This window comes from Corapipo altera, unplaced genomic scaffold (assembly GCF_003945725.1).
Source record: "Corapipo altera isolate COAL_440 unplaced genomic scaffold, ASM394572v1 45, whole genome shotgun sequence".
NCBI classification, from domain to species: Eukaryota; Metazoa; Chordata; class Aves; order Passeriformes; family Pipridae; genus Corapipo; species Corapipo altera.
Window position 1 is genome coordinate 24,045,023 of NW_020884877.1, and position 23,622 is coordinate 24,068,644.

The 23,622-nt window shown below is 39.7% G+C and overlaps 1 protein-coding gene across 2 annotated transcripts in view; it reads right to left on the reverse strand.

Annotated features, from left to right (window-relative positions):
- The window catches only part of ADCY5 (adenylate cyclase 5), a 206,165-nt gene that overhangs the window by 80,176 nt on the left and 102,367 nt on the right, over nt 1-23,622 (reverse strand). For both annotated transcript variants that reach the window (XM_027637238.1, XM_027637239.1), the window contains one exon: nt 4,969-5,118. In XM_027637238.1, coding sequence (XP_027493039.1) covers nt 4,969-5,118 — 150 coding nt within the window. The remainder of the gene's footprint in view (nt 1-4,968; nt 5,119-23,622) is intronic.

Here is a 23,622-nt window from a genome sequence, read left to right on the forward strand (position 1 = left end):
ACAAACACACTTTGTTCCTTACTGGGGAGAAGTGAGTCATCAGTTTGGTGGGAGATGAGAACAACCAAGCAAAATGGTCTCCATAAACCCTTCAGATGAACCCCTAACCAGTCATGTGCAATTCTGTCCCAACCCCGCAATAAGAATTCAATGATTTTAGAAGAAAAACTATTATTTTTCATTCCAGATGCACTGAGTTTACGATTCATGGTTGCCAGTTCTTGCAAATGAAGGAACCATGCAACTCTAAGTGTCTATGCACCATTCTTGGAAGGACTCTGATAAATGGTACTGTCCGACCTCCCACACAGCCTCTGCACACCACCACGAAGTTCTTCACCTAACAGAGGAATGATACCCCAGCACCCTTGGGCACCATTTAAAATTCCTTCCTTGCTTATCTAATCATCTAAGCACATTCCCCCAGCAGGCACAAACCTGCTCTTAGCAGCTAAAAAGTCATAGGAATGCCCTGATAAAACTATCATGAAGAGTTAGCCCAACTCTACAAAGCAGCATTATACTTCTATGCTTAAAACTACTATTAGTGCCCAGTTGCATCAAGACCTGTAAACCCAACCACTCACCTATGAGAGTATATTCAATAACCACCCTTGTCATCAATAAGTTGTGGCTCTCCTTGCCGCTCACTTGGCACTTTTATTTATTGATAATAGCTTTAGTGTGACTTCTGTAACATTATTTTGCAAACTGTTCTGTATACTTTGCAAAAATGACAAAAACTATGACTTTGGTGATTTTCCTAAAAATTCACACAAACTCACACAAAAGCAAGTGCTTATTATTATTCTAAATTGTTGCCAATTTCACACAGAAGTTATAGAATTTAAACCTGCAGGCAATTTGTGCCCCAGGGATGTATTTGTGTGTTTCAGGAATCACACCTGAGAATTCTGCCCAGAGCTTCATTCTATTCTCAGTCACACCCCTTACAGTCCAAAAGAAGTTTTTGCTATGGCTTAAGAAGGTGGGGAGCACCTCCTTTGGGATCAGCTCCACTGTGGTCCAACCTGCAGGCAGTGCACTGGAATAGCTGAAGAATCCCATAAACTTGTGCCATTTTTGTCATTATTTTTCTTTATCTGCAGTGAGCAGAGGGAAGAAAAGGGCCTTCCTTCCTGAAGACACAGACAGAATGTGGAGCAAACGAAGGTCCCTAACCTTATCTAACAGCTCGTTAATTCTCAACAGCACAGGGAGCAGCAGGGCTCAAATGCAGCCCTGACTCGGAGGGGTCAGCAATCCCGTCCTAATTACTCACATCACCAAACCACTTGCCCATACTACAGTTGTAGGCACATTTCTGGTTTCTGATTCCTAGTTTTATCTGAAAGTTCCCCATTTATTTCTTCCTCTAAGGAGAGAGAGGAACCCTGGGGGAACCAGAGGAAGATGAATTCACTGAAAATGTGCTCAGCATGCACTGAGACATTTTATAGTCTGCAGCACTGCCCAGTATTTCCTTATTTTTCCTCTTCAGTGTGTACCTTAAAGAGATGGATTCTTGCCTCCAGTCTCTGAAGACACAGTAATAAAACAGAAGATGTGTGGAGGGATTTCTATCTCTGCTCAAAACTGCAGCAGTCCTGATAAGATACTTGTTTTTCAAAGTACTCTCACCTTCTCTAACATACTGCAGGAGCTATCACTTACATACCCACTTTTTTTTTCGAAAGATTATGAATCATGCACGTGTCCTTAGGCTTCTGTCAGCTATTAGCACACTCCTTGAGCAGAAAAGCACAACACATTTGTATGCTTTCTAGAGTAAATTGTGTATATACTGCTGTCATTTGCATATTCTAATAGGCATCCTCAAATGTGTGAAAGCTGCTTTTTTATGTGTGATTTTACACATCCTCTAAATAACTTGGAGCTTTATGGGAGGTTCAGGGACACCCACAGGTTTGAAACATTCCCTGTAAGCGCACGAGCATGGAGGGTTTAGTTGCTTTCAAAACAGGGACACATTCAGGAGTGCCTGTTACTAGCACTCCAAGAGATTTTCACATACATTTCTGAGTAACTTCTACTTGAGAGCCCCCACTCCCATTCTTCCTGACACCGCAGGCACTTGCCAGATTAAATCCCCAGTATTTTCAAGACACTTGAGATCTCCAGGAGCTGAACTAACACCTCTCTGAAATAATAATCAGGGAATAAGATAGGCTTATCAGGTGAAACAAATGCATGTAGCACAACATCCCTTCATGCAGTGACTAATTAGGAAGCTGAGCCACATTTCAGAGCTGAGCATTATCTTTATTCTGTTTGTTTGGAGCATCACAATCACTGAAAATAACCCCTGAAGATAACAGGAGAAGGTTATAACAAGTGCATTTATAAAGTACAAGCTGTGTTAAAAGACCCTCAAAACAACAAAATCCCTGTTTTATTTCAAATGGAGCACAGAAATTAAAGTCTCCACTAGAGTACAATTTTCATTTTGGTACAATGACTAGAAAGTGCTGCAGCTCTCCTATAAAATCACTAATTATGCAACAATGAGGTGACTAGGACTGTTGTTTTATAAGTTTAATAAGGCAGCATTCTGACCTGATAAAAAAGCAAGAGCAAATTCATATATAACTCTCACTTCAAAATAACATGCGAGTATAGTTCTACTGAATTATACATTAAACATATGCATCCCAAGGAGCAGTAGTCTCAAGAACGGGTACAGATGAAAGAGTACAACACAGACCTACTGTTTACACACATACACATAGATATATGTGTACCCGGGCACACAGATCCCTACAACAACCCTGCACTATGCAGGAATTTTAACTGTTTATGTCATACTCTCCCAAGATGACCTCAAATCACTACAAATATTTAGTATCTTTAGACTATCCGTTTGTATTCAGGTTTAGTAACAGTTACTTTTTACCACAACTGATGTGGAGATGAAATAAAAGGAGATAACTTTTCCAAGACAAAAGACAAGCAATGCTAGAAATAAAGCTCTCTATCTCTTACCTAAATGTTAAGTATCTGCTCACTACAGATTGTGAAGAACTCTGGGCAAGCAACAGTGATTCTTATTATGGCTGTGCCCTAGGTTATCTAAGTAATGAAATCACAAGTCATCTCTCTTCTGCACTGGACATTCTGGATTTTTTATTTACTTTCTGGCTAATTTTAGGTGCTGGTAGACACTTGATAAAGGAAAATACACATTCATTTGCCCGAGAAAATCTGACTGCCTTCAACAGAGAACAGCACATAAGAGCACCATTAGATCTCCAGAAAATGACAAGCAACTGTAACAGTGCTGGGATGTGCAGTTCTGTTTTCCTCCACCCCTGTTTGGAGACTGGCTCTCCCAGATGTGGGCTGAGCTGCCCTTATTCGTGTCTGCTGTCCCCTCATGATTATCTCAGTGCATTATGCATAGAGATGTATCTGAACTGAACCTGGAGATCAATGTCAGTGCAGGCTGTGGTAGCAAATAATCTCATTAGGAGTCCCCAGCTGCCAGGACCCAGAGTTACTGCTGGAAGGACTGGAGAGCACTTGTCAGGGACTGGATTTGACCCATGTTTTTTTGATGTCCTGGCTTTCTTTTGTATGGTATAGTACTTTCTCAGGAGGGGGAGAAGAAAAAGGCATTAAGTGAGGGCATTTGCCAGGGCTTCAGAGACAGAAGCTCCTAAATCCAGAACAGCCCAAGCTTTTGAACCATGCTGCTAAGGCAGTCTCTCAGCAGGGAGGACAGAGCTGTAATCAATAAGTAAAGTGGCATATTCTCTTGGCTCAGTCCTTTCCTCATTTCAAGGAGTGGAAGGAGGAGTGGATGCTTGTTTCATCTCTCTGAGACTGCATTCGTTGCAAAGGAAAAAGGAGTCTTGAGTGTGAATCTCATTTTCATACATAAACTATCAAAATAAAGCATGTGTACTCATTATTTTGCAGTAAGGATTTAACAGCAAGTGTATCAGCCAGAGGTACCTCATGAAACACTGCCAAAAGTCAAATCCATAGATACAGATGAGCTGAGACATGAAGGAAAATTAAGCTGCGTTGCCACAGAGATTCAAAGACTCTCCAGCTGATTCATTCCCTTGACCTCTCCCCAAACCCACAACCAAGCTCTGAGATATCTCCCCAGGGATGAGTGGAAATCCCGTTTCATAATTAATTTTAAATTGCACTGAACTGACCACTATGAGATGTACTGCAGGGCAGAGATGTGTGTTAGCAAGGGAATAGTTAAGCTGGCCCAAAATTTCTTTTTTGTCTAATTCTGAGGACACGAGAGACTCACTGCAAGAGAACCCACAAATGATTTAGGGTAGCAGATACATTCAACACCCTTGATGACTAAGCTGTATGCTGGCACCAAGAGGTCTTTCTACAGCAAAAAACCAATGAAGTTGGTGATGAATCTTACTCTTTGAACAAACACAATTCAATTGAGGCCAATAAGGTATACAGAAGGGTGTAACCAGATAGGAACCTCTGGGAAATGCAGGAAGAGGACCCTCTTTGGAGCCATCAAGGAACAATATGTTCTGTGCACCAATTTTTACCTTTTGCTTCTGAAACCTGACTCACAGCTACCTGTTGGCAGTGGCTTTGTTGACAATCACACCATGCTTTGACCTTACAAAGAAGGTCAGTCCAAAGCCTGCATGTTACATCTGCATTCAACGTCTTCAGTGATGGGTGTAAAAAAAACACACAGACACTTCGTGTGCTGTGTGCTGAGCACATACTACAGGATACGTTGATGCCTCTGGAAAAGTCCATCAAGGTATTGGGGAAGAACTATGCCCCTGAGCTCTCTTTCAAAGCTTTAAAAATCCTGTCCTCTACCATCACCCTATTCTTGCTTGGATTACTCAGGAAGCAAGAAGCCTGCAAATTCCACCCTACGGGAACAATTTGCATGCTAATTCTGTTTCAACAACTTCATTTTTTATTTCCAATTGTTGCTCTTACCTGCTGCTGGTTTTCCCTTTGAGAATGCAGCCTGGCTTGTATGCATTCCCTGGTCTCCTGGAAAGCCTGTCTTTGGGACACCTCTGCTGGGTAGTGGGTACACACGCCTACAATGTTTGTACAGGAGAAGATGAGAACATTGGAGACCAGCTGCAACAAAAAAAAAAAAGGGGGGGGGGGGGAAATACTTGGTTACACTTTGGAAAACTGCCATTGGTAACAAAACACTAGCCAGAACCCAGCCCCTTCCATGACTCCTTAATCCAAGACACATTTAAATTTCAAGCTCTTAATTCCAGTGTATTTTACCTCCCTAGTCTTTAAAACATAAAATTTCCATATATGGCCTCAAATATATGTTCTTAACACTGTGTATTACTTCACTGATAAAAAATACAATTCCTCTGGTACTTCTGCAATCTTGCTTTTGGTTAACCATTATCTTGGAACTACTACCACAAATCTATCTAAAAATGCATTATTGGTCTGCCACTAAAAGTCACCTATGACTTGTGCTGACACATCTGACAGAGGTACACAAATATTTCCATTTCTGCGTACCTACAAATGTGGGTCGAAAACATATCAAAGGTACACTAAACCTTTATTTTGAAATAGTGCTTAAAATACTGAAGGTAAAGTGCTGCTATTCTCAAGGTTTAAGAGCAACTGAAGTAGTATTTTTAATCTAGTTCCAACTCACAATTTTAATGTACTAGATAAAAAAATAAGCTTTTTACATTTCCGTGAACATGACTAAAGAAAGAGGTGTTAAATCTGAAGCATACTTAAGCTGGACAAGCAAGAAGGAAAAGCTACATCATTTTTCTGTTCTCATGTGGGTTATGTTTAGTAAGGAAGCAGTCACGTAACTTTTGCTGAAAACTTGTGTTGCAATCTTTTGTTTCCCAACTATTTTTTAATAAAAAGGAAAAAAAAAATTCATGCCCATTGGTGACATTTGGTAGAAGCAAAATGTTCAAATCCACTTCTGATGGCATAATGTAAACAATTCCCTTGACAGAGGTCAGTCACAGTACAACTTTTTGAGACCCACACAAGCTGTATTGTATCTCCCTTTGAGGGCAGATTTATCTGAAGCATCTCTCATCTCTTCTAGGGGGAAAGACTGTCAGACCCGTAAGATTCTTAATAATACATATATTTGGTCTATTCCCTAATGAGTCCAAATATATCCTTTGCTTTTATTACTTTTTTACTTGCAGAATAAAAAAAAGTAGTTTCCAGACCAGCCCATTCCCTGAAAATACAGAGCCAGGCTCTGAAGGGTGGGAGAGCTGCAGAGCACTCCTCAAGTCCTGAGCTCACAGGAGGTGCTCAGGACTCCCCAAACCAACACTGTGCAGGAGAGAGGAGCTGCCCCCATCTCAAACATGGACCCACATCCCAAGAGCACCAACCTCTCCAAAAAGTCCGGCTGGGATTACTCTAACTCTTGGACTACATCCACATGCTAAGGACAGCGACAGTTCTTTTATTAACAACTCTGACTTAAAACAGACTAACATCACCTTTCAGCTCAAAATAAGCAACACCTTAAACTATAGCCAGATGAGGGACATCTCTCTGTGGATGGCTGCCAGTAGATGGCAACACTCCAACTTCCCAAGCTCCTGAATCCAAGTGCTGTATTTTGGGTTACGTCCCCGCCGTGAGTTCCCACACCTGGGTACCACACTACGCAGTACAATAACCTGCAGGTTACAGACACCCACAGGTGATTATCACCAATGGTAGGTTTATGTATTTGCAGATAACTGGTTTTCAAGGAGGATATTATTCTCAACTCCTACAGACTGCTCCCTCCTTCCAGAGCCCACAGTTCACACAGAGATGGGGCTTTTGAAGATGCAGGTCATACACATGGATATAAAATAAGTCCTGATCCTAAACTCACACATTCCCTTCACAATTATATTCTCACTCAGTTCTTTCTGAGACTAGCTAAATCCTGCCAGATCCAAGGTCCTCCATCTCTCCCCTCAAGCTGTTCAGACACCAATCAACCCCCACTCAGATCCTGCCCAGTTACCCTAACCCACTGCTGCATCCATGGCATTTGATGGTAATTTTTTGCTAATAATGATAATTTTTAAAGATGAAAAATCCCCCATTGTATAAAAAACATATCAGTACTTATTATAATGAAGAAACAGCTTAGAAAGGGAATCAGAACAGGGTTTTCCTAGGAGTTACTCTGATTCCCACTCCACGGATACACTGATTGAGACTCTCAGCCAGTGAACAGCACTTCTACAAGCTAAATATGGTTAACATGGGCTCAAAGGCGTTAAAACTAAACAGCATCTTTTGCATACCCAGATTACAGCAAGGCTCCCAGACTCTCTCCATTGGAGCTATTCAGATGTGCAGTAAGAAGAAAATTTGATAGGACATATAAAACAGCAGGAAAATGCATCTCTCTATCTATAGGTCTATAGCTGTTAAAGAGCTTCCGTTCAGAACAGTTAACAATATTTGTTTTGTATGTAATTGGAATGGGTAGATTTGTGTTCACTTCTATAACTTCAGTAAAAGCCAGTGATGAGCTTGTCTATGATATTCTGCAACCATGTAGCATTCATGGCAAAGTATGTCCTTTTTTCACCAAGGCAAACCAAATGATCACATAAGTTGCAGGACTGGGTGTGGCCAATGGTGATAACAATCCTGACTTCCCTTCACACCCAGAATGAGCTATCAGCATATTTCAGTCAAATGAGAGACCTGAACCCTAACTCTTGAGGTAATATCCTGAGCACATGGGAAAGGGATATAAGCAGTTTTCTGCTTTAATTCCAAGACTCTGAGACTCCATTTCACTTACAGGCACTAGCACAAACCCAAAAGAAACTCCTCAAAATGGTAACTCAAGTCTTGCACCAAGAACAGGTGGTTTAGATGACAGGCAACATATCAAGAGTTAACCCAGCAGTGAAGAGGAACACCTCAGTCCTGAAAACAAGCTCTTCCTTGGCCTGTCTCAACAAATTGGTATTGTGCCAACAAACTGGAGTCCACCCACAATGATACTGTTGCTGGGATGATGCCTTAAAAAGCCAAGCTGTACTGTTCAAGGCACGTGATTCACATCGTACAGTGACCAACATCGTCAACGGGAGTACAGAAAACATCATCAGACTTGACATCAACGATAACATTTTTGGAACATAAAGCAGTAACTTTTCCACATTTGCTGAGGTCACTTTACACAAACCCAAGGGACTTCGCAGACTGATTTCCAAGACAGACTTGGATGACCAGGCTTCATCAAATGGGAACTAAAGCTGTATTGCAATGTAATTTTTAAGTAGCAGGGGACAGGTATTTGTATTTTTTCTGTTAAGCTGAAGCTCATTTAATTCACAGTATGGCATCTTTGCAACACCAGGAAACATAAGGAGGGAAATTACTGTGTAATTTTTGTGTTACTGTGTAACTTTTCTGTGAAAGTATCAAAGAGCTGTAGAGATTTAAAACTGAAGCTCCTCTATTTGTAGCCACCCTTGTTAGTGAGTAAGAGCATTTTGTTTAATATATGTTCACAATCATTTTCCGCAGCGGTATGTTAAAACACAATAAAGCAAAAAAAAACAAAACAAAAAATCTAACACCACTAAGTTTTTTTTCATAGTCCTCTCTCTTAATAAAATAAATTTATACCCTATTTGCCAAATGAAATTACTTGCTTAGCAGCTTCCTTGCCATTTTGCTATGGTAACCAGCTTCAGTCCCAGGAGTAAAGAGATGATGTAGATACTAAAAAACTGATTCTCTAAGCTCCATGGCCTGAAAAGTAAAAACATATTATGGCAGCTATTTCAGACAATCTGTGCTTGAAGAGCTGTTCAAGGCAATGGAAAGATAGAATGGTCTGTTTTGTAGTTGATTTTCTTCCCCTGACTAGCTAGAGATTTAGAGTAAGAAGATTCCTACCCTTCTGATTTTGGAAAATAATAGTTTATAAAAGACCATTTAACATACGTATAGCTCCTAGATAAGCCATTAAACCTGCCTGCAGTATTGCCATATACGAGTATTTCATAAACTAACACATTCACTCTTACATCACCTGTGTGAGGCAGAGAAATGCTGTTCTCCTGGGGTTACCAAGGCAGAGTACTTTAAAGGTGATTCAGTACCTAAGGAAAAGCTATGCACTATGAGAGGTTTTCAAAAACCACTGTGACTCCTTATTTCCAGTGAAATAATAGATCACTCAATCTCAGACAACAAAACAGACCAGACAGTTTGTAGTCGCTTTGATTTCATCGCACAAACAGAGCACTGCAACGCTTTTGTTGAATTTCCCGCAGGAAACTGTTTTCAATATTTTTTCCCTTAGTGACTGAAGGGAATAAAGAGATGGAAACAGTTTAGTTCCACGTGTTCTAGGAGTTATGAAAACCTGGTATTACAAAATCAAAATTGAGTGCTAAATTTGGCCTGACATCATTGTTACAAAATTGATGTTTTGGGCACCTCAAGCCAGGCAGAGGAAGAAGTAGAATGTCTCAGTTCAGGGCAGTGCCTCCAGACCACCACAACCAGAAAAAGTATCAGCTTGCATCAATATTGCCACACTTCTCCCTGCTGTGTTTCTATTCGATAATTCTTCAAACACCAGATGCTATTCAATATGTAATTAAGAGACAACAATTTGCTTAGGAGAAATAGCATCAAGATAAATTTTGTTAGTTCCCTACCTCTGCCAGAGCAAACAAAGCTGGCTACTGACATGGGAAGGTGGACCATATTCCTTGCAATATCACTGCTTATTATAAAAATCACAGGTTCTGTGTTTTGCCAAGTTACTCTGTGCTGGTCCACTTCTCTTGTAGAGACTCAGCCTTATTTCTGCTCTGAGATCACAGCATTAGGCTATTTCCTCTAGTTTCCATCACCACTAGTGAGTATTTTGTTTTCCTATTTATTTTTCATTTAAATCAAAATATTGTTTTGATCTTTTCATGAAGTTCCATTTTGAAAACAATTACGTTTGAAGCTTTTACTGTGGGTCTGTAAAACTGTCACAAGGAGAAATAAAGCACATACATGGAGATTCAAAAGTCATGCAAAACAATCTGCAGCAAACAACAAAGCAGATATCCCTTATTTCCAGAGTGTGAATTACCTTTACTTTTTAGAGTTCCTTTTTTAACATTGAAAAATCATTATAAAATCTTGAATACTCACTTGAAACAATGTAAGAACAAAAATATGATGACTACAAAAGCTCTAACTACCCAAGATATTTCTATTGCACCTGTACATGCAATCACGAATTGGAAGTAATTCTAAATTCTAAAGATAAAAACCATAAGCATTATGAGAAATTGTTGTTATTAGAAGGTATAGCTGGTGCTGTTTTTTAAACACTTTCCCTGAACAGCAATTAACCCTCTATTGCCTCTCTATATACTACTGTCTAATAAAAAAATTGGAGCAGCTACACTGCCAAAGGCATAATGAAAATTAAAACAAAAGACAACATCAGCTGGCTCCAAGATCAAATTACTCATGTATTTGTGCTGTATATACAACATCTTTCATTTCCCAGAGCTACAACCAGCAGAGTACTAAGACAGTGAAAACTTGTAGATTATGCCAGAAAGATAATTGAACAGTTAAAGTCATATGGTCTTCTCCCAGTGCTTGGTCAGTAAAGAAGGTTTCAATTTTAAATGTGACAAGTACTTTTACTGAGTATTGAGAAATAACTGCAACATCAAAAGATTACAGCAATAAACCAGAGTCTAGGAACAAATTTTCTGAAGTTGCTATATGGTGCTTTCCCTCTCCGTTCTGGCACTGCTGTACAGCAATCACTACCTGGATCTTGAGCAGAACAGAAAACCAGCTACAACCACTACCTTCCAAAGGCTTCTCTAAGTGTACTTTACACACGTGAGCAGTGCTACTGAAGCCAGTGCCCAAAGTTTAAATGCTTCCCTGAGACACAGTTAAATAATTAAAACTTTTAAATCCTGTTTTTATTCAAGAACAAAACATTACCAACACAGATATATTTTTAGCAAGCTTCTCAACAGGAAAAAATCCTACAACAAATGGATAAATTCTACTTCCCTATCACTGTTTCATTACTTAATTTTTCTGCTGGGATTTCAGTGCGATCTTATTTTCTTTCATTACTGACCGATAAGATTAAGAGGAGAATGTACTGTCCTAATCAAATCTTGGCATAACATCAGCTAAAAGAAGTACTTCTAGGTCTAAAATTTCCTGGAACATTATCACGATCTCAGCAAAGCATCCTCGGTATGGTGACACGTGCTGGTGAGGAAGAAGTGCTGCCTTTCACTAGCAATAAAACAGCAGGAAGGAGACTCTCGAGTCTATCATCCATTGCCACCAAATCCCTGTGGCAACCAAGTTTCTCTTTATCTTCACACTTAACATACTTTATGAGCTACTAATCAGCATTGGTTTCATGTGAGGATCCTTGATGGTGAGTCGGGTGAAGCAAGCTGACAGCCCATGGCTAACATGGGAAGCTGCCACTCCAGAGGAAACACCCTGTGGTCCTTGGGTGCAAGAGTGAGACCCTGAAACAACTCAGAGGGAGGCTTCTTCCACTGAAACAGGGACATTTCCCCCTTACTTTCCCCTGTTAACAATTCAACCCCTGCTTTATTAATTAAATTATCACCTAAGTCTTTGCAACCAGGCTGCCTCCTTCAAATCCAGTGGCTTCTTAAGAGAAGGAACACCAGCCAGATGCTTCTCCTCAGTACAGAGAGCTGAGCACAAGGTGCAAGTTTGTCCCATTACAAATCTGCTGTGGTAGCCTCTAGAAGAAACAACATGATAGAACTGGAGGACTGAGATTGATACAAATCTCATGAGCAATACTGTGCAGTATTTTCAACTTTTTAACACTCCAGCTCCCTTAACCTAACCCTAGTGAAAATGCATTTGTACCATGAGTGAATTCATCTCCCTGGAAGTGTGTTTATTTCTGATCCACAGATGTACCTCTGTGACAAAGACTTCAGCAACCAAATACAATCTTACTGAAACAAAAGCTCTTCAACTAGGACTTCAAACATTAGGTACATCTCTTTGAGGACATAGAAGTGGATGAAAATTCCTAAACTTTCTGTGCATGACTCACAGCTGTTGTTGGGTAAAGATCTTCACAGCAAAATATGTCAAGACAATTTTGACAACTCTACAAAATTTGCCCAGATGCATGATAGCTTAGGCAACTTAGACAATTACTTTAGTTAAGAAAATTAAGCAAAGTTCTGATATTTCAGTAAAATCAGTTGTTTGGCAAATGATTGTATTCACATTTGAGTTCGAGCTGTTTTTGTGCCAGTCCCACTTGTTCCTGTGCTCCCGAGCAGGAGAAGCTGTTCAGATAAGAAGATACAATAGGTGTTAAAAGAAAATATTGTAATTGAATAGAAGTTGGATTAAGATGTCTGGTTATCCAGAATCACCACAATGCCACTGAAGCTAAAGGAAGCTGTAATCAATGAGGAGAAAAGTTGAAAAATGTGCTTGATTCATCTTTTATATCCTACTTATTTCCCTACCTGATGGAAGAGATGCGAGGGAAGGAAGACAAATGCTTAGGTTTTCTATCTGGCTCTCTTAAAATTAGTCTACTACACTGAAACACACATGAAACTCCATCTAATATACACCAACTAACTCAACAAGCAAATATATAAGTTGATTTGAGCCATGAACGGAGCAAGATTTTGTTTACTTTCCCTTTGGAACGGGTTGTGCCTGGCAGCTACACCAACCATGTGACCTCAGGAGAAGAGATCTCTGAAGCCTGTCCTGCAGGATCCCAGTTCTTTACAGCCACCTCCACGGCTCCACTACCTCCCCTCCCTACGCTCCTGTCAAGGGGTGCTCTGCCTTTCCCAACATCTTACACGCTGCCAGCAAACACACTTCACAGAGAAGCATGTTCCCAAGACCTGTGGTTGCATTCAATGGCTATGAGAGAAAATGTCTGTGCTAAATAAGCAAAATCATGAAGATGAACACCCCTCTGCTCATCCCCATCACAGCGAACCCTCGTCCTTAGTATTTCTGGGAATATTTCTGGAAGCTCTGGATTCAGATACAGGCATCACCCCTTATCTTCCATCATCATTTTTAAGCACAGGCGTCACCTCCAGGTCACTGGGAAAACAAAAATATTTATGTAGTTACATGAAAGTCTTATTTATCTGGGAAAAAAGAACATTCTCCAATTGCTCAGCAGGCAGAAATGAGTGCCCTAAATATGGTCTGTAAGATATAAAAATTGCTATTTCCCAAGCATTTAGAATGTGTGTTTTTGGGAGGTGGTGAGTTAGGCTGGTTTTGTTTGTTTGTGTGGGAAGAAATGTAAAACTGGAAAAAGAATGGAATACAGATGGATATTTTGGTTTTGATTTAAAGACATCCTTTCTTCTTCTGTTGCTGGATTTCAAATCAAGATGGGGCAGCTTGCCCACAAGCTCTGCTCTTTCCTATTAACATCCCTATCCCAACATATATTTCTAATAAACAAAACTTGCCAAGCACCACCATCAAAGTTTGAACTCTTGAACTAAAGCAGTGGTTTGTACCAGATGAGGTAAAGGAGCAGCATTCAGAGCAGATAGCAGGGATTGTGTATGTTAGGCATCACTAACATACAAGTCAAGGGGTCTGGCTGGATCACAACTGAATACTCTCCTTTAAAGGCTGCTGTGTGGTTTTGCCAGCTGTTACAGTAAACTAGGCTTACCTCTGCATGAAAGAGGTTGCATACAAGTCTGAGATTCGTTATCGTGTCTCATGGTCTGGCTGCTTGAGCAGCTGAGAATACTGATCTCTAAAACAGATTTGGTTTCAACAACACAAAAACTCAGTAGGCAAATTCCCAACCAAATTTTAACTGAGCACAATGATCAGCTTGAAGGCACATTCCTTGGCCTTCAGTTTTGTCATACTGAATTTCAAAGGTCTACAGTAATGTAATAAAGATTTTACAGAGAAGCTCTAAAAGACTCTTCAGAACTGTTTATAAAGACAAGTGTAAGAGAACCCAATGACCATGGTTACGACTGGCTCTGTTTATAATACAAATTACACAACACAATTTAGCCTGCCTTTATTCCACTGTACACAACCCCTCTTCTCTGTGCCTTTGGAGCTGCACTACTGCCCTCCTCATGTGTCTTCCATTCTGCCTTCTTATACAGTAAATCTTGTTATTATCCACCCTGGACTTCCTTCTCAGCTCCCCAGTTCTGTCCTCCCCCCAAACACACACACAAACGCATGGCCTCATAATTGTTAAATTAGCCAAGATGAACCTCATTCTGTTCTGACAGCTTTGACAATTTGGTTACTTGCTACTACTTGAGCTTTTCTGGAGCATACTTTACAAGGCACAGTTTTAACTGCTTTGCAGTATCTGAAGGAAAACATTTCAAGGTAAACTTTGGGGGCTTATGTATTGAAAATATTATCCAACACGAGACCACATCATTAATTTCTGTAAGCATTATGGAATGACAGGAAGATGGATTCTTGAATCAAGATATTCTATAGCCAAAGGATATTTTGACTGGAATCTTAAATCTGCTTTTTCTCACTGTCAAATGTGTAAGATGAATATACTAAAATATTGGAATTACAATACTGTAAAAATTGCACTGTTTAACAGAAACAAACAAATCAACCTCACTTTGCTGCAGATGCACAGTTTGGAAGAGTCTTTGAACTCTGACAATTGAAATAAGGTTGGTCAGCTGAGAATTGGGTAGGATACAAAGAAACTAAATCCAAATTTCTGTTGCTAGTGGAAAATTTTGAGCCTGTAATTGAGCATGTACTTTTATTCTCCCAAAGATCATTACTGAGATTATGCAGCTGAATAGGTTTTCTGAGGTGAACTTAAAATAGACTGAATATCATACTAACCTCCCCAGGAGGATACTGTACACCATAGAATTGAACTTTGAAAAACAATAAATTATGAATATTTAAAGTAACCTCATCTGAGGAAGACAGACAGAAAAAAACAGGGAGTACTTATTTTCAGAATTTTTTGTAACATGACAAGACAGGACTTAAAAGACCTCATGGACTGTGCAGTTAATTTCCCCCTAGCCTCTTAAAAAATTGTCATAACCAAAAACTGATAACACAATTCTGTTGAAGTCTAAAGGCCACTGAACAGCAGTAATTGGTCTTCTTATATTATCTGTAGGATCGAAAGAGACACTTTCCTTGACTGGACAATACTGACAATAAACAAATTACCTTGCAATCTTCTTTCCCTGTCATCGTTATCTGTTGCATTACTCCTTAGATATTTAGTCACAGCATTAGATTTTTCATTTCCAAAAATACGGTTCCTGTGCATTTGGCCTTGCCTAGTAAGCCTTTCACAAATCAGCCCTTGTATTATGAGGAGATTTATTAGTACACTTCAAAACAAAATGAGTTTATGAAAAGTACTTCAAATGTGGAAGATAACTGGATAAATAATTGCTTAAAGATGAAAAACATAGCTGAGAGAGGTTTTGCTGTCTACTGAAAAATGCATACAGTTATTGCCTTTATGTGCGAGAAGTGAGAGCCACACAAATAAAGAATTTAACAAGAGATAACAACAATTTTTAAAAAAACAAGTGGTATAAAATAGAGTAAAGTCTTTCAGTATGTGATAAGATCCATGACTGTGGCTTGAAATCATAGACTGGTTCTTTGCCATGCTACTGCAGTGTGATTGCATTTGTCAGTCTAAGTCTAATAGGGAGCTCCTAAGCCCCTTTTGATAGGATAAAGATATTAGAACCAGTTCTTATTCTTATCAGTTTAACTGTATCAGCTTAAGACAGATAGAACTAGAGAAAATTATTAATTATATCTCCAAGATGTTATTTCATTGCAAATTTCTTTGTGCTTTCTGATAATCAGTCCTAAGCAAATATGCAATATCTCTTCAAAGGTAAAGTAGGTGGTCCTTGACAGTGATGACTGGCACATCCTGCTGCAGAGTTGTTAAAATAGAAGAAAAACTAAAAGGATGGTGAAAGTCACAATTCCAGATATGCAATGCAAAGTCAGGGGAATACAGAAACAGAGCAGACTAGGATAAAAGACTTAAATGAGTAATTTCTGTCACTGACTTCCTTCATCCACTGAGGTCTACAAGACTGTCTTTAAAAGTAGTCAACTGCTCTTTGAGAACATCAAACACAAACTACACTGATTCAGACATATCTTCTCTACTTGTGAATGAAAAAACCTCCAAACCCTATTCCTTTTAAAGAAACTATTTCAAAAGCTTGTAGCAGAAATCAAATGATAAAACCAACTATTTTAGCAATCTGATGCTAAGGTGTTGGCATAATGCCAGGTATCACAAACTACTGACCACTGCTAAGCTTGTCTGCTGCTTTCATTATTACCAGAGCCTGTGCAGCAATTTCCCAGGTGGTTATTATCCACTAGTTTGCTTGTTGCATTTATATTTAAGTGAAAAGTTCATGATGTCTTTGTAGTTTTGGAAAACACATCAAAGAACAAAAAAGAGAGAGACAAAAGGGAGAGTGTAGTGGAATCTCAGAAGAGGCAGAATCCAAACTAAACGGGACAGAAGAGGGAAATGAAGATGGAGAAGAAGAGATCAGAACAGAATACCAGGACTGGTAAGTTATGGACAAAGAAGCACAAACGGCTTTCTGGAATGATTACATATTTCCTTCTTACAGAACCTGAAATCAAACCACTATTTTTTAAGCACCGTTTTTTCTGCCTCAAAAATATCTTCGACTCAATAACAAATTACATGTATAGTCCCTTCACCTGGCAGATCTGCAAAGAACCAAATGGTCTTTGTTGCCACCCCTTGCTGTCAGAGAATGGAAGTACTAAACACTGTATTTGTCCTCAGACTGCCTTAAACCAGAGAAGTGAATTGAGAATGCAGTGAACACATAAATACTGAATAATATTCATCAGCTCACAGGCAAGTCTTTACCCGCTTCAAACAAGGCTCAGTAGGCAATGTGTCACATTTCCAAGCATAAGTGCCCAACTTCGGAGATTCAATTTGCCCTTAATATATCACTTTTACAGTTTAAAATTACTATATCTGATTATCAGCACTGCACAGATCAGAAAGAACTATCTTACAAATGGTTGTTTAATTACTTCAGGACAAGCTGTGCTCCTTTGAAAGAGAAACTAGTTGGAAAATCAGCACTGTGTTTTATTGGACTTTTAATATGTATTTGATAACAGCGAATATCCAGGACTTGGACTCCAAGGAGCACATTTACCTTCCCCACCATTTCCTACCACTACATATGGGTCAGATGCTAGATATCATCAAACTATGCATACATCAGTTCTAAACAACAAGAATTAAAATGCTAGAATCCACAAGAAGGAAGGGAATTGCAGATTGAAACAGGAAAATAAAGTTGGGTTACTTTCCATGCCTTTCTTTAACTCAAGGAATGTGAGCAGAGTGATTTCTTGGGTGAAGGGAAGGGTAGAGAAAAGACAGACCTAAAGTGTACATTGTTCTAAGTCCACTGTCCTACATGCTATCTAAAAGTCACTAGAACTGGAGTCAATGTAGCTGTCAGTGAACAGTAAAACAACTTGGTTGATCATGAAGTGCCTCTTTGCAAGCATGCCTTCTCAGCTCTGCTCCTCAGTTTGAGTGCTGAACATCAGCTCCAGCAGCAAAGGAACAAAAGGTGCACCTGGTAGGAACAGCTTCCACTTCAGGGAGAAAATGTTTGGCCCTTGGTCTGAATGCAGATGGAAAATGTGCTCAAGTACATTGATTCCTAAAAGCATCTGAAAGCAGTCAAAGACTGCTGACATTGAAAATCATCTTTTAACAGAAGGTGCAATTCTCTCAGGGGAGATGAATAACCTATGCCATGGCATCTCAATCCTTCCCCTGCTCTGCAGAATTGCCTCAGCCCAGCTACAGTTAAATCTAATCCACTAAGTGTTCCATCAAGTCCCTTTTTCAGCTGCTCTGTCTGTAACAGCTGTATCAAACAGACAACACACATTTCTTCATGTTATCTTATGATTAAAAAGACAGGCAACTCTACATTTCTGCTTACCTAAGTATGTAAGGTTTCTACTTCTGTACTCCAGTGTTCCTTATACAATAATCCATCACCAGCAAGCAGGTCCCTCTAAACTCTTTCAATTTTTACCACACCCAACTTACGAATATCTGATAAAGGACACAACACAGGATATGGACAATGTGAGAACTTACCCTACACATGAGAAAGGGTTTAGGCAAGTGGACAGTAGTCTCAGACTACCACCCTCACCTCTGTCCTTAACACACACCATGGACACAACCACAATATTTTTCAGTAAGTACATTTGACACCTGCTCAATGTGCAGAGATCACCACTGATGAAGGAACTAAGCGCCTTCTATACTGTGCTGTGACTTGACATTTTACCTCATGTAGTCAATCTGTTTGTGCTAAGATCCATAAAATATTGACACTGTCACAAGTACTTTATTCACACATTGAAGTTATTCCCACTAATTTTTACAATTTTCAAAGGGAAGTTTATCTTCCAAAAAAACTATTAAGTTTCTAAAAAAACCCTTTTTTTCACACATTCTCCCTTCCACCACAGTCTGCTCTGATCTGCTGGCCTCAACTACACTGTTCTCTGCCCACCTGAGTATAATTCTAGTCCTTCTCTATTTGGCAAGGTATACAGAAAGGGACTTACAGTCCAGACCTGTAGAATAAAGATTCAATCGGGATTTTAGCACTTATCAGAGACCTTTTACTCACCAGATCTCATTAGACCAGATCCCTTTCCAAATTTAGTTTGGTAAATCAGTCCTTCCTGTCTTTTGTTTGACTATTGCTTCCCTTTCTCACTTTGTGCATTAGAGAATCCATTTTAACTTGCTCTTCAACACCTGATTTAAAGTAATTTTGTGCATTTTCAAGGTATGCACATTAGAAATATTCTCCAGATCCTGTGCTGCAGGACTCAGTCACTAGTCTATTTAAGCAGCATGAAGTGATAGGGAAGTCAAATGCAAATTCAACCAGAATATTAAAAACATTTGCCTTTTTCTCCTGGTCCCAGAGGGAAATCAATTTTTGGCATTTGTGCCCACACACTCAGAGATTTTTCAGGTGTATAGCTGTCACGGGTTCATCAAAATGCTTTGATGAGGTGTTTTTAGGAGCTAAAACTCAGTGTCTGTATGAAAAGTTAAATTTCTAAAACGAGTTTAAACAAATGAGCTGCTCCTACAGTAAAGCGTTTACTTTGGGCACCCAAAATCAAATGTAATTAATGTACTTTTTTAAAGCTCAGAAAATTGTAGTTTTTGTTCCCCTGCATGTTCTGGTTGAGCAATTATATCCTGAGTTTCGATGGAGACAGGTATTGAGAGGTATTAAAAAACACAGTGAGGGTCACTGTTCAGAAGAGGAGAGGCTGTTGATTTTATTTCCCACTGAAATCTACTGGGAATAAATGAACTAAAGGATTCCAGAAGAACAGCTTGTTCTCCAGGCTTTGCTCTGTTCAAACAGGAAAAACATAAGTTATTAAAATATATACACAGAGCACAAGGACTGGAAACAGGCTGTGAGTTCTTTTGCTCTCAGAATCATAAGCAGAAGTCTAGACTAAATGCCTTTGCTCTTCTTACTGCTTTTTGATATTATTATTAGTGACATGTCAGCATTGCTGTCCATGCCACTTCTCTCATCACACTGTCACAGACGTTCCCATTCAACAAGGTTTCATAGTCATGCCAGCAAGGAAACTAATGACTGAACAAAAAAAAGGGCAGCAGTCTGCTTCAAACAGGCTCAGTTTTCCAAACCAGCACCCAAACCATCACGTATCAGTACCTCTGTTAGACAGGCAAAACTCCAATCCCGAGACTTCAGAGGGAGATACTTCAAGAAATCCTTCATTAGACCAATCTATCACTCCAATAACCCACACAATATTCCTCCAAAACCCCATTACGTTGGTATTGACTCCTCAGCATGATGGTTAGTGTTCCTTTTACTATCCTAAATGCAACATGCAAGGGGAGGAGGGAGCACTGACCTCAGTCAGTCTTCTTGGTACTTACCTGGTACAATCTCTGCCCTATCTCCAAACTCTGGATTAAGTTTCTGATTCTAGCTGTAGAAAGGATAGAGTTAATTTTGTATCATCAGAAAATGCGCTAACAAGCATTAAATGATTTCCTACTTGATCATTAACCTGTCAAATTCAGCATAATAAAACCTTCACCAGTTTAAGGAACTACAAAGGACTTGTCATGGAGAGAATTTTAAGAAAACGACAATCATGTATAAATTAAAAAAAAAAAAAGCAGTGATGCTTCCTTCTACAGCTGGATCATCAAGAAATAATTTTCCACCTTCACACAGTAAAAGCAACTGCTTCTGCAAGAAGTTTTTTTTCTGTCTTTAAAAAAAAAAAAAATCCTTGAAACTTTCTGAGCTTTCAGTCTTGCAAAGAACTCATCTGAACCAGAGAGTCACTCAAAGTGACACTTTAATGCTTTTCAGGAACCAGGCAGTGGTCTGGTATACATTAAGTTTATGATCTATATTTCCCTGTAGTCTATCACAGTCTAATAAAACTATGTCAACAAGTGTGATGGAGGGAGGACTAACACAGCAATTTTCCAACCACATTATGCCAGCTCTGAAATGCCAAACCTCTCCTCCCAGTGTGTCTGCAGAGCCTGCAGAGGCAGTACGTTAGTATATTGCAATCTCAGCTGTAAGCAAGTTACCGCTGGCCAATTTTCTAATACAGTGTTAAAATGCAAGAGATAATTCCAGGATCTTCATGAGTAGTAGGAGGAAGACAGTATTCCAGGCAGAGTTTGCATTCCTCAGTTTGGAAACATCTGCACTATCAAATAAAGAGCCTTTTATAATCAGTGGCAAGTTAATGAATTTCTCCAAAGTATAAAGAGAGCCACAGAACAGAGATCCTTAAGTGGTAGCACACTGACAGTTGAGGGCTATAATTTTGTGGGAGGAATTTCAGTGTAACTGCTTTTCCCTCACTCAGTTGTTTCTTCTGGTGGCTAGCTCCACTAGCTACAGACTTCCTAGAAAGAGGGCCAGGAGGGCAGCCAGGGATTTCAGGCTTCAGGGTCTACCTGACCACCCACCTGAGCCAGGCAATCAGTGCCTGTTCAATGCAACCTGCACAGTCTTTGACCAATATCCTCTGCTGCCACAGGGTTTAGCAGAACAATCATGCTGACTCACCTGATAGAAACCATGAGGTTGGGACCCACAAAAAAAGGTCCATCCTCAGGACTTAAGAATAGAGGGTCTTGAAGGATATTTCAGAAGGCTTCCTCTCCTTATTCTGAATAACTGACAAACTGAGCCCTTTGGGTATTCACAGAAAGGAGGGCTTCTGGCTATGGACTGGGTGTCCCCACCAAGCACATCTTTATACGGCCAACAATTTCACCAGTGAAGTGAGCAGACAATACTTAGGGGGCCCTTGTCTGATAGTGATGGACGAGACTGTCCTATCCCATTCACTTCTTTGCTTGTAGCCCTGCTTGATTTATTTGTAGCAGCAATACATTAATGTTATCTGACAGCTACTATTAAAGTGTCACAAGCATGTGTATGCAATAACACAGATGCTGCAGGGAATTCGCTGCAGGCCACTGTCTTCCTAGGCGTAGAACGCAAGGGGAAGCAAAGGAAATACCTTGTAAAACAGAAATCTTTTACTCCCTACTGCTCTTATTTGGAGGGAAAATTGTCAGACGGGGAAAAAATATTACAGAGGCCAAGCACATGCAGAAGGCATGGTAACACTCAGAAAAAAATGAGTGCTGTAAGTTTTCCCACCTGCATCCTGATAATTACAAAAGCCAGCAAAACCAAAACTAAGCCCTGCCACCCAAAGGACAACATCCCACTCAGGTACCCAACGCCAGAAGCTTGGCAGACTCAGACAGTGGTGCTGAAAGTGGGCTCTTGGAATACTAGGAGACATAGAGAAAATCCCTCTCCTTTCAAGATTTTTTCATTACAGCAATGCACAAGCATGGTGATAAAATGGTATGCCTTTGGTTGATGACATTTCTTGCCTCCATGACCCCTCAAGTACTTAAAGATCTATTTTTACACCACGCTTAAAAATGAGATAGTACCCTCATGTCTCATATGTACAGAACAAGCAAATAATTTGTCCAAGGTCACAGAAAAAAACAGCGGCAAAGCCAGGATTTGCATACAGATTTTTCAAGCACCAGATTACCCAATACTTTAACAAAAGCATTCACCATCTTCTTCTCTGTCTCAGCCTTTGAGACGGCAACTGTACAGGAAGAACTAAGCAAAATATTCTTGCTACACCACTTGAAGTCAGTAATGTTAAAGAATTTGCCTGAGCCATTTACTGTATTAATTCTGAGAAGGGAAAGTGATTCCAGGTCCATAACTCATGAAGGGCTGGAAACACCTGACAGCTGCAAAACCCTCAGATACTGAGAAATAAAGCCATTGTGATCTAAAGAGCAACAACTTCATAAAAAGAACTAATTATTTCTGTTCTGTGTGAGACAGAGTTTTTCATCTGCAAGTATGTGGAGGACATGCAGGAACCTCATTGGTTCTTTTTCATGGTCTCAGTAAAACCATAAAGTAGTTTGTCCTCAATATCCAAGAACTATGAATCAGAATGATCATTTTTATATTCACTGAAATTCACAGGTAATGTATAATTCTGTTAATTTTTCAAGGAATGCTGAAACTGGCCTCCAGAATGTCAGTCTGAGCTGGGGTGATTGTAACTCACTTGCCAAACAAAAAGCCCTTAATTTTATTACTAGGACAGATATCTCATGTCCCTTCCTTCCCTACTTTAAAAAGTTATCACTGTAAAACACAACTTTCTATCACACAAATAAATTAAAAAAATAAATTTATCGTATTTTCTTTTTGCTCGAGTAAGTTGACTGAGTCACCTGATGTGGCCTCTTAATCACAAAATGGAGTACCACTCATAATCAGGCAGGGAGTACAAGGTAAGGTCTAAAAAAAAGGTGCTGCTCAGTATTTATTGGTGCCTGTGCCACCAGTTTGATGTTGTTTGCTAAAGATTCCACCACACAGGGCCTAGCAAATGTATGCCTGGAAAGATTACTACATTTTCGCACGTCAGAGTACCCATAAATCATCAGTGCAGTGCACTTTGCTCAGCACCCCCATCACTATCCTCCAAGCACCTTTCCTTCTCCTCAGCACCATCACGATGCAGGATGGCTGATGCGTCAAGGATCAACATGGAAACAAGCTGTAACTATTAACTGCATAATCTACCTTCTCTCCTTCCAATGCCAATATGGTTAAGAAAACGGTATGGGTCAGATTTGCACAAGTATTTAGGCCAGATGTGCAGATAAGCAGATAAATTATGCAGACATACATTAAATCACATTAAGTGCCTATCTGCACCATTTTAAACTGAGCTTCTTTGCCTTTATCAGATTCATAGTAATTTAATTGGAGCTGATTAGAAATCACGGTCTCCAGGGCCAACACAAAGGTTACTTCAGAGCACTCCAAGCCACAATGCCAG